The 12,061-nt window shown below is 42.1% G+C and overlaps 1 protein-coding gene across 7 annotated transcripts in view; it reads left to right on the top strand.

Moving 5' to 3' along the window:
• The window catches only part of Map4 (microtubule associated protein 4), a 171,084-nt gene that overhangs the window by 112,537 nt on the left and 46,486 nt on the right, over window positions 1-12,061 (top strand). For all 7 annotated transcript variants that reach the window (XM_023700697.1, XM_023700695.1, XM_023700698.1 and 4 more), the window contains exons 5-7: window positions 4,272-4,385; window positions 8,588-8,722; window positions 10,264-11,394. In XM_023700697.1, the coding sequence (XP_023556465.1) occupies window positions 4,272-4,385; window positions 8,588-8,722; window positions 10,264-11,394 (1,380 nt within the window). The remainder of the gene's footprint in view (window positions 1-4,271; window positions 4,386-8,587; window positions 8,723-10,263; window positions 11,395-12,061) is intronic.

Genomic DNA, 12,061 nt, shown 5'->3' with positions numbered 1-12,061 from the left:
TTCTTAATGACAACTGGTGCTCATTGTCATCGTTATCCACCTTAAAGTGGTAATCTTTGTCGGCCTTTAGTTCACAACCGAAGAGATAATTCTGGGGCCTCAGGGCGCTCATGTCCATATCCATCGAATCTTCCATGGAGTGGTGGCGCGCACTTAGGTGGGAGAGAACGCGGACAGAAGTGAATGACTACTGCTCCACAGAACAGACACGCAGGACGGAATCATGCCAGGCGATAAGATCTTTTTCTAATAAATTAATTGAAAACTAAAAGATCAGTAGTGTCTTAGAATCTTAATTCTTTTTTTGTTTTTGTTTTTTTTTTATTTTTATTTTTTGAGAGAGTCTGACTATATAGTTCAGATTGTCCTTGAGCTCACTATGTATCCTGGGCTGGCCAGGAATTCAGAGCAATCACCTTGCCTCAGCCTCTCAAGTGCTTTGATTGTAAGCCTGTGCCACCATACCCAGCTATCAGAAACGTAATTGTTCAAAAAGGAATTATTATAGTAATAATCAGTGCCATTTGTCAACTGCCTTGTTCTTGCCAGGCATCGTTCCAGAGCCTCTAAATACATTTTTTCTGTTTCTTACCTGTTAACATCCATTATTATCCTCACTTGACAGAAAACTGCCTCATACTCAATTTCTGTAAAATTCAATTAAAAAAAAAGTATATTAGAAAGCATCTCTGCAGTTGCTCCAAGCTAGAGGTAGTGGGAGGAATGACCTACAGAAGACATCCCAGGCATGACGCTGCCTCCTGCAAGTTTGCCCATGTGAGCGCCAGGTGTCCCCCTGCATGCAGGCCTTCCTTCAGCCTAATTTCTAATTCTAAATCTTAGAATACTTTTCTCACCACCCTCGGAAACTCTGAATCCTTGCGACATTATGCTCTAGCTCTCTAAGTACTCCAGTTCCACGCAACCACCAGTCACCTTTTGCTTATATACATTTCCTTATTCTGGTCATTTCCCATAAATTGAGTCAACGTCATATATAGTCTTTAGTGACTAGCTTTTTATTTTTTTTAACTTAGCATATTTCTTTTTAAAAAATTATAGTCATTGTATTGACATCTTGTGGTTTTGATTTGCATTTTTATAATGACTAATAATGTTTTTGTTTTCAACTTTTCAGGTGCTTGTTTGCCTTATCTGTATATTTCTTTAGAGAAATGTGTACTCAGAATCTTTGCCCATTTTCTATTTTGTCTTTCTGTTACTGTGCTATGAGTTGTAAATATTCTGCATATGAGATGTGTATCAGATTTGGGGTTTGCAAGCATTTTATCTCATTATGTTCATTTTCTCTTTCCCTTTTGACTTGTGTCCTTTGATGCGTAAATGTATGTATGTATGTATGTATGTATGTATTTATTTATTTGGTGGAACCGGAGATTGAACTCCGGCCCTTGTGCTTGCTAGGCAAGCACTTATTCTACTGAGCTATCTCCTCAGCCCCATAAGTTTTTATTTTGATGAGGTTCAGTTTATCCATATTTTCTTTTCGTTGCTTGTATGTTTGGTATTCATACTTATAATTTTGTTGCCAAAATCAAACTCATAAAGGTTTATACCTATCTTTTAGTTCTTAAATTTTAGGGGCCGGGGAGATGGCTCAGTAGAATAAGCACTTGCCTGGCAAGTGTCAAGGGTCTGAGTTCAATCCCTGGTTCTGTTGGTCTTTAGTCCATTTTGAATACATATATTGAGAGTTATTACAGCCAGGTGAGGTGACATGAGCCTGTGATACTGGCACTTGGAGGCTGAGACAAGAGACAACAGGATTGGGGCTGGTGAGATGGCTCAGTGGTCTAAAGCACCTACTTAGAACAATCCAAGCTAAGCAAAGCACAGGGACCATGGTTCAATCCCCCAGCACCGCATGCCAGACCGGCCCGCCCCCTGGTGGGCTGCCCCCTGGTGGGCTGAGCTAGACACACACACACACACACACACACACACACACACACATTTAAAAAAAATGTAAAAAAAAAAAAAGCCCTCAAATTAAAGAGACAACAGGATTGCTATGAGTTGTAGCACTTGGGAGGCTGAGATAAGAGGATTGTTTTGAGTTCGAGGCCAGCCTGAATTACAATAGTGAGACCCTGTGTCCTTCCCCCACCAAAAAAAAAAAAAAAAAAAAAGGTATTACTATTAAATTCACTCTTTTGCTATGTACATTTCCTTATTCTGGTCATTTCCCATAAATGACCAGTTTCCCTTTTTATTAAAACCCACTGAATAGTCTTGACACCTTATTGAAAATCTGTAAAGCACAAACATGTGGTTTTCTCAACTTTCAGCTCCGTCCCATTCATTTTTAGGTCTTTTTTCCAGTAGAGTTGCCCTTAATGCCCATGGGTTCCATATCCAAGGATTCAATAAATCATGAATCTGAAATACTGAAAGAATAACCAGGCATGGTGTAATCCTAGCTCTTGGGAGGCTGAGGCAGGAAGACTGCCATGAGTTCAAGGCCAGCCTGGCCACATGGTGAGGACAAGGCCAGCCATAACTGCCTAGCAAGATCCTGTTTCAAAAACTAAACCGTGAATATGGCAATTTGTAATAGTAGGTTCATGCTTGGAGTGCCTATCATTCTGGTCTTCTGAATACGGGCTGCTTGTCATGACATGCCAGTTGCTGCTGTGCTGTCTCTTGGGTAGATGATTGTTGAAAAAGAAGGGGGTGGTGAATGAAGGCAGGAGACAGGAAAAGGGATGTTGTGGGACTGTCCTCCTTCAAGGTTGTATATGGTTAGATTTTTGGACTTACGTATAAACGTAAGAATTATATAATTCTTTTTGCCTATTTTTAAAATATATTCTAATTTAATGAAAAAAAAAAAACAAACAAAAAGCACCCTAAATATTCGATGAAGAAAAACTGCATCTTTACTGAGCCTGTGCATTGTGTCTTGCAATTCCCTCGATGATACATTGTTATTAGACTAGTACAACAAGTATTTCCATAGCACTTACACGATAAGGTTTTATTAGTAGTTTAGAGATGATTTAAACTATACACAGAATGCACATATATTCTTTATTTTATTTATTTATTTTTTGGTGGAGCCAGGGATTGAACTCAGACCTTTGCACTGGCCAGGAAGCACTTAATCTACTGAGCCATCTCCCCGGCCCTGCACATATGTTTTTTGCAAACTTTTTGCCATTTTATATACCGAACTTGTAGGCCTAGGATTTTGATGTGTGTGTGGTGGTTAAGTTTATCACCAGTCTTCTATGCATGACAAAGGGAAAGCTGTAGTACACAAGCATGCTTGCTCTTAAGTCTGGTAAGTTTTGCAGTTAGGAAGTATGAGTCTACTTTTTTTTTTTTCCTTTTTGGACTGTGTTTTGTTTTTTGATTTTCTTTTTTTTAGATGCAGGTCTTGCTATGTACCTCAGGCTGGCCTTGAATGCACTATGTAGCTCAGCCTGGCCTTGAACTTACTGTGATCCTCCTATTTCTTCTTCCCAACTAGTAGGATTACAGGTGTGCACAACCACGCCTGGCCTAGAAGCATCTTGAGGAAGTGATGCATTAGCCTCACCAGAGATGCTAGTTACAAACCTTGGGATGATGGATAAAGAGGCTAATGTTGAGAAAGCCTGCTTAGAAAGCAAGATTCTGTTCTGTCTTGACTAGCTTGGCTTTTCATTTTCTGTGTAGAAAAGCTCAGACTGCCTTGCTCAAGCCAGCCCTGAGCCTAGACAGAGCCTTCTCTGTCTCAGATGCCATCTGCTCACCTGGTCCTCTCTGCATGATATCCACTTGAGGCAAAAGTTTCTCTTCTTGAGCTGTTTTCTGAAAACCTTATTTTTTAGTAATTTGAAATGAAGCCTGAGTATGGTGGCACACACCTGTAATACCAACACTCAGGAGGCTGGGGCAGGAGGATCATGCTGAGTTCAAGGCTGGCTTGGGTTACAAAGTGAGTTCAACACCAGCCTGAACTGTATAGTGAAACCTGTCTCAAAAAGAGAAAAAAAAAAATACTATTTAGTACATATATTTGGAAATTTAGATTTCTCTGTACTTTTCACCTTCTAAGATGTTAGTTTTCCTTTTAGTTTTATACATTTGTTGGCTTATTTAGATAATCCAAGAGAATCACCAGTTCTTATAGGTGTGGTCTCATACTCTCTCAGCCTGCATATGGTGAACAAGGAAGTTAGCATATTCATTACATGGCATTGTGAGGTGGTAATCCTGCTGATTGCATGCACTGAGCCTGAGTTTGGATCTCTGCTATCTTCCAGATCCCTTTAAGGTGCCCCATGGTGACAGTCAGGCGGATCTGCTCTTTCTCTCAAGTGGAACAACAAACACTCCAAAGTTTATGGGACAAAATGATCCCCAGGAGGACCATTACGGTATGGCTTTCCATGTGAATTTATTCTGCAGAGAAGGCAAAATGTTTCTTAGGTTCATTGTTTGAAACCTGTATAACAAGACACTTGAAACAGTGCTTAGAATTTTGTATTTGTGAATAATGTGGATAATACGTTTCATTTTTACTTTTCTGTGGACTTAAGATCTTTGGTAAAGGTACTAGGGAATAGCTTGGCGGTGTAAGCGCCTGCCTGGAAATGCAAGGACCCATTAGTACCACATGCTAGGCCAGCCCTGCAAAGTGCCAGCCCTGTGCTGAGCCAGCCACTGCGACCAGGTGTGGTGGTGCTTGCCTGTAATTCCAGTGCTGGGGCGGCTGAGACAGGAGGATCACTTGTCTCAGACAGTAGTCTGAGCTGAATAGCGAGGCTCTATACCAAATGAACAATTTTTAAAAAAAAAATCTCTGGGAAAGAAGGATGTTAAATGAGTTGACTGCTGGTAGTATCCCTGTGGCCTCCTAGTACTTTGATGATACTGACTGTGACCCCTGTTGTTTTAGCTCACTAGCTAGTGGGTCATCTTGCTGCACTGCCATCTTTTACACATTTTTCCCCCTTTGTGTTCCCTCCGCTTTCACCACAGATGAGCCTTCCTCTTTCCTTTTCTTCTGTATTTGTGCTTTTGGGTTTTTTGGGTCTTTTTGGGTGGGTGGTGTGAGGAAGAGTTTGAGAAGGGGTCTATGTAGTTCAGGCATACCTCTAACTCATTATTTAGCCCAGCCTGACCTTGAAACTACAATGATTCTCCTGCCTCGGCCTCCCGAATGCTGGAATTATCAGTGTGTGCCATCTCACCTAGGTCTAACTCTCTTTTCGAATCCATTCTAAATATTACTGCTCTATCTCCCCCCCACCCCAATTGGGGATTGATCTCAGGCCCTTGCACTTGCCAGGCAATCTCTTATGCTACTGAGCTCTCTCCCCATCTCCTCTATTGACCATTTTGAATTCCTGTTGTATTTTCATCTGATTTACTCAATTAAGACCTTAATATTTATTTATTTATTTTTACTTTTTGAGTCAGGGTCTTAGAGGCTGGCCTTGAGCTCACTTTCAGTACAAGCTGGTCTTGAACTCGTAACAGTCCTCCTGCCTTAGCCTCCCCAGTATTGGAATTACAGGCATGTGCCACCATATAACTAAAACCTTAAAAGACACTCTTTATTCTTCATTTCTAAATTTCTCTTTTGGGTTTTAATATCTTTATTTCATTTATTGTATTCTGGTTTTCCATCTCTGCGATGCAGATACTTTCGTCAGATGGATCTCCTGGTCTCAGGGCCTGCTGGCATCTTTATGATTTCTTGTTCCCGTTATGTATTTGGTATTGGGTGTACAGATTCTCACTATGTAGATCAGACTCCTAGTGATTCGCCTGTTTTTCAGCCTCCCAAGAGGTGGGATTACACACATGTGCCACCATACCCAGTCTCAATCTTAATCCCAGTCTCAATCTCAATTGCCCTCTCAGTGTGCCCCGGAGGTGTGGTGGGCTTGGCTTGCCAGGATCAAACCCCAGCCACTGTGCTTGGCCTAAGCAGGCGTTTTAGTCTGCTGAGCTATCTGGCTGGCCCTATGATATCCTTTATTTTTTTCCTTTTTTTATGGTGGAACTGGGATTGAACTCAGGCCCTTGTGCTTGCCAGGCAAGCGCTTATTCTACTGAGCCATCTCCCTGGCCCCAGCCCTATGATTTCTCTACCCAGTGTTCTCTTTCCTTGAAATTGACCACCCTTTCTTTGCTCCTCTCTGAGATGTTTTGTGATAGTCTAATCCATCTAATTTTTTCTGAACTCCTTTAGAACTTGCTCCATACTCAGTGCATTATACAATATGCATTATTTGATTTATGTCTGCCTTGCCTGAATTGTAACAATATAACTGAAATGTAAAAGTCTTGCCACTCATGCTGACAATGTACCTATAGTTATCACTATGTAGGAAGCTGAGGCAGGAGGATCACCTGAGCCCAGAAATTCCAGACTAGCCTGGGCAACATAGCATGGCTGTTCCTTAAAAAATGTCATGAACTTAATGTCTGGCACTTACTGGTATTAGATCTAAGGTGCGTTGCATAGGACAGCATGATAATGGTCCTCTCGTGGTGGTCTTATTAATAATTTATAAAACCTTCATAAAAGGTAGTGTTAATCTCATTCCACAGAGGAAATAAGGCTTGCATTTGATTACTATACACCATATCACGTTGGTCATGGTATTGCTTGCGTTAGTCTTTGATACTGTGAATCTTTTTTTCTTTTTCTTTACATACTGGGAATTGATCCTAGTACCTTGAACATGCTAAGTAATGACTCTGTCACAAAGATGGATACCCATCCTTTCTTTTCTTTCCTTTCCAGGTAGAGTATCACTATGTAGTTGTGACTGACCTTGAACTCACTAGCCCAGACTGGCCTGAAAATCAGTCCTGAATTATCCTGCCTCAGCCCTCCAAATGCTGGGGTTACAGGCATGTGCTACCATACCTAACATTTCTTTTTAAAATTTTACTTTCTTTAATTAATTATAAAACTGAATGTAGTGGCACATGGCTATAATCTAAATTTAGGAAGCTGAGGCAGGAGCATTTATCCAAGCTTAAGGCAGCGTGGGTGGCCTGACCTACATAGTGAGACCCTGTTTCAAAAAACAAAAACAAAGAAAAAAATTATTTAATTAATTAATTATAATACTGGGGTTTGAAAGGCAGGGCCTTTGTCCTAGCTATATCCCTGACAAACCCCCTACCCCCAACTTTTTGTTGTGCTGGGGGATCAAACCCAGGGCCTTGTATATGCAAGGTAAGAACTCTACCACTGAGCCACATCCCCAGGCTGCCAACCCTTTTTATTTTGAGACAGACTCTCAGAGTCTTTTAAATTCCCATAGCAAGGCTAAAATTTGTGCTTCTCCTGCTTCAGTCTCCCAGAAGGATTATGGGTCTACAGGACTGTGTCCAGCTTTTTTGTTTTGTTTTCGAGACAGAGTCTGATGCAGGTAGTAAGTCTCTTTCCTTAGCCTCTTAAGGAGCTAGGATTATAGCTGTGTACCAGCATGTCCAGTTTATATCAGAACTTTATAGTACCCTGTAGAAGATAGCCAGTAAATGTTGATCACTTCTGTGGTCTAATGATTCCTTCCTTCCTATTGACAACTACCTCAAACTTGAAGAACGTCAGTAGTGTGGGTTTTTAAAACTTTTGGCACTGCTAGTCCTTGTGGCATGTGTCTATAAACCCAGTACTGAAGAGGCTAAGATTTGAGCCTTGCTATGGGAATTTAAGAAACTCTGAGAGTCTGTCTCAAAATAAAAAGGGTTGGCAGCCTGGGGATGTGGCTCAGTGGTAGAGTCCTTACCTTGCACGTATAGTCTTGGGTTTGATCCGCAGCACACACAATGTTGATAGTGGGAGGTTGTTAGGAATATAGCTCAGTGCAAAGGCCCTGGCTCCAATCCCCAGTATTATAATTAATTACAAATTTTTCTTTGTTTTTGTTTTTTGAGACAGGGTCTTACAATATAGATCAGGCTGCCTTAAGCTTGGATGAATGCTCCTGCCTCAGCTTCCTAAGTTTAGATTATAGCCATGTGTCTCTACATTCAGTTTCATAACTAAAATTAAAATAAGTAAAATTTTGGGCTGGTGAGATGGCTCAGTGGTCTAAAGCACCTACTTAGAACAAGCTAAGCAGGGCATGGGGACCGCGGTTCAATCCCCCAGCACCACATGCCAGTCAGCCCCGCCCCCTGGTGGGCTGAGCTGCCCCCACACACAGAATAAATGAAATTAAATAAATAAATAAATAAATAAAAAGATCTTTAAAAAAGAAATTAAAAAATGTTAAAAAAATATTAAAATAAGTAAAATTTTAAGAAGATAGAAAGGTTGGGTATGACAGCACACGCCTGCAAGCCCAGCATTTGGAAGGGTGAGGCAGGAGAACAACTGGCTTCCAGTCCAGTCTGGGCTCGTTAGTTCAAGGCCAGCCTCAACTACAGAGTGATATCCTACCTGACTTGAGGCCAACCTTGGGCTGCATATAAAGACCTCATCTCAAAACAAAACCTTTCAGTGCTTTGGTTTTTATTGGTCCTTAGTACTGTGTATCCTTGGTAATATGTGTAGCAGGTTTAACATACCAAATTGCTTTTTCCTCTGTCATGTATTTCTCAATATTAGGTATGCCTTCCTGTGACACATTTGCTCCAGCCACTATTGCACCTCAGGGCTGGTCTGTGGCGGCCCCAAACTCTGCACAGTTAGAATGCTTTGTTTCCCCAGAGGACATTCAGGATCTTTCACAGCCAGGCACAGGTAAGTCATTTAAACTTGCGTTGTCAGTTACTGGTTGCAGTATCCAGTCAGTATAAATCCTCAGACACATGTGTACCAGAAGACAAAATTTTCAGAGCTATCACAAATATTTTAAAGCTTATTTTAGGGGGCTGGGGAGATGGCTTAGTGGAATAAGCGCTTCCCTGGCAAGCACAAGGGTATGAGTTCAATCCCTGGTTCCGCAAAAAAAAAAAAAAAAAAAAGAGCTTATATTAGTGATACAATGGAGGGAATTAAATTGTGGTATAACTATAATAATTGGGGTTAAGAAACTGCAAGGAAAAGAGGGGCTGGGGCCATAGTTCAGCAGCCTAAACACCTGGCTGACAAGCATAAGGCCCTGAGTTTGATCCCTAGTACTGCCTGCCATGCCAGTCCTGCATAGCAAGACCCTGTACCAAATAAATTGTAAGAAAAAGAAACAATATGTTCCATTTTTCAAGATAAAATAGTTAAATTCTAAATGGAAAATTACTGGAAGTTTTCTAATTGTTTGACAGAATTCATTCATTTGGAAAGTGTCTGGGCAAGCAGGACATTGAAAGAAAGAAAAATAATGAACGAGAAAATCTTGGTAGGCCAGGCATGGTATCACACACCTATAATCCCAGCATTGGGGAGGCCAAGTCAGGATGATTGCCACAAGTTGGAGGCCAGCCTGGGATGCATAGTAAGACCCTGTCTCAAAAAAAGAAGAGTGAGTGAATAAGCCTTGTATGGAAGGTCAACATGAGTATAGCAATCACGGTGTGGTCCAAAGTTGCCTGAGATACCTGCATCTCAGAAAATCCCAAAATAAAAAATATGTAATACTATGAAGAAATTCAAAGTCAGATTGAGACAGAGACAAGGGAAATCAAAGGTCTGTTCTGGGAAGATTGTACCTCCCATAATTCTCAGGCAATAAAAAAACATGGTGGAAGGGTCCTGCATGTTACATTTGCTGCGATTGTGCTTTGTGTGCCTTTCTATGAGACACCCAGGCATTGGAGATGCATTCAAGCCTTGCCTTTGCCATTCTTCCTGGTTCTGGAGGGGTGTGTGTGTGTACAAGTGAACCCAAAGTGTTTCGAACAAGGACAAGGCCGGGGAGATTAGCTCAGTAGAATAAGCTTCCCTGGCAAGCGCAAGGACCTGAGTTCAATCCCCAGTTCTGCCCCCCTGCCAAAAAAAGGTGGGGGAAGAACAAGGGCAATCTCTGTGTATTTAGAACTCTGGAATTTTTTTTTTCTTGATCGCACATGTACTGACATATTTCTGTCCCACTACTGATTAGCAATATGCATTTTGAAGCCTGTTTTCTGTCCTTTGCCTTTTTTTCCATACTCCTTGTCCTTTTGGATTATATATTTTAAATGTTGGGATTATTATAAAACATGTAGCACCCACAAATTCTACTTAATTATATTTTGTGGTTTCCAAAGCCAGATACTTTCGTGACCCAAGAAAGTCAGTTTTCAATGCAGAACTGAGTGGATAACCAGATGCTTATTTAGGGTCTTAATGTGTATTTCCCTTAGAGCTGGCTGAGATGGAAACGACATCAGGAGAAGAGCAGCCGCTGACAGAAGCATTAGACATGATGACAAGACAGAAGACAACTGACGGGGTACCATCTAGAGAAACAGAGGCCGTCCTGGCCAAAATCATGTCACCAGCCACAGAATCCAAAGTGACATCAGCTAAAGTTACAGAACAACCCCCCAAATCAGATGTAACACTCGTTAAGGACACACAGCCATCAACTGAATCAGATATGTCTCTGGACAAGGTCATGGCACTACCCATAGAAACAGAGGCTGCTGCAATGAAGGATGCCATATTGCACACAGGAATAGATGTGTCTAAGGATGTGGTGCTACCTGCAGAACCAGAAGTGGCCCCAGGCGCAGATATAGCAGAGAGTACACCACTTGTACCAAAGGATTTGGCCGCACAGCAGACTGTGGTTCCACCCACAGACACAAAGATCACTCTGGCCAAGGGTGTGATGTCACTCTCTGAAATAGAGGCAGATCTGGATAAGGACAGTGTATCCTTTGTGGAAGTATCTCCAGCCAAGGAGATGACTTTGTCCTCAGAAACAGAGGTGGCCCTGGCAAGGGATGTGGCCTTGCCCCCAGAACCCCTGGTAGTCTTGGTAGAGGATGTAGCTCTGCCCTTGGAGAGAGAGCGCACCCCAGTGAAGGATTTGGCTGCACCCCTAGAAACAGAGATGATCCTGGGGAAGGATATGGCTCCTCTCCAAGAAATGGAAATGGCCCTGAGCAAAGATAGGGCCACCCCCCAAGAAACAGAGCTGGCCTTGGGCAAGGATGTGACTCTCCCGACAGATACAGAGGTGACACAGGTCAAGGCTATGACTCCACTGCTAGAAAAGGAGATGGCCTCAATGAAGGATGCATCTCTGACTCCACAAACAGAGATGGCCCTGGGTAAGGATGCAGTGCTCCCCCCTGGCACAGATGTCACCCTGGTCAACAGTGTGACTCCAGCTAAGGATGTTGCACAACCCTTAGAAACAGAAGTGGCACCAGTTCGGAAAGACATGGAGATAACACAGAGCCGGGAAGGGCTGAGTGAGGATCCCCAGCTCGAGTCACTTCGGAGGGAGGAACGGTCACCTGTACCTCCTGGCCTGATGGCAACAGGTACGAGTCTCTGCTTACTCTTACTGTTTCTGAGATCCAGTGTCCCGAGGACTAAGGGACAGATGTCATTCCAAGTAAGATGAAGGTAGACTCATTGTGCTGTCCGTTTCTGTTGTTGTTCTTCCTCTCCTTGACAGCTCTTTTATACTATCTCCTCCTTCAATTCCAGCATCTTGTCCATCCTTGTTCTCTGTTGATTTTCTCTGTTTTCCAACCCAATAACTGACGCAATAAAATAGAACATCCACAAACTTCCATTAACCCTATCTAACCAAGGCCTTGTGTCTGTAGTCACAAACCCTTCTTTCCTGTTTCCGTAAGCAACTGATTGCTAATCAGAACCATCCTTTTCTTTTACTTGGCACTAGTTTCCACCTCCTCTTTCTTACTCAAATATGTTACCCTATCCATTACTCTCACCAATTTAACACTATTTCAGTTGGGTCATTCCTGCTACCTTACAAACATTTGTAATTTTTCCTATCTCAAAAGACAAAAACAGTTGTGGTGGTAAAAGCTTATAATCCTAGCTACTTGGGAGGAGAATTTCAAGTTCAAAAATAAACCTGGGTGACATATAAGACCCTGTGTAGGGGCTGGTGAGATGGCTCAGTGGTCTAAAGCACCTACTTAGAACAAGCTTAGCAAAGCACAGGGACCACGGTTC

The sequence above is a fragment of the Octodon degus genome, unplaced genomic scaffold (assembly GCF_000260255.1).
Source record: "Octodon degus isolate 3935 unplaced genomic scaffold, OctDeg1.0 scaffold00126, whole genome shotgun sequence".
In the NCBI taxonomy this organism is placed as follows: domain Eukaryota; kingdom Metazoa; phylum Chordata; class Mammalia; order Rodentia; family Octodontidae; genus Octodon; species Octodon degus.
This window is presented reverse-complemented; position numbering and strand designations above follow the sequence as displayed.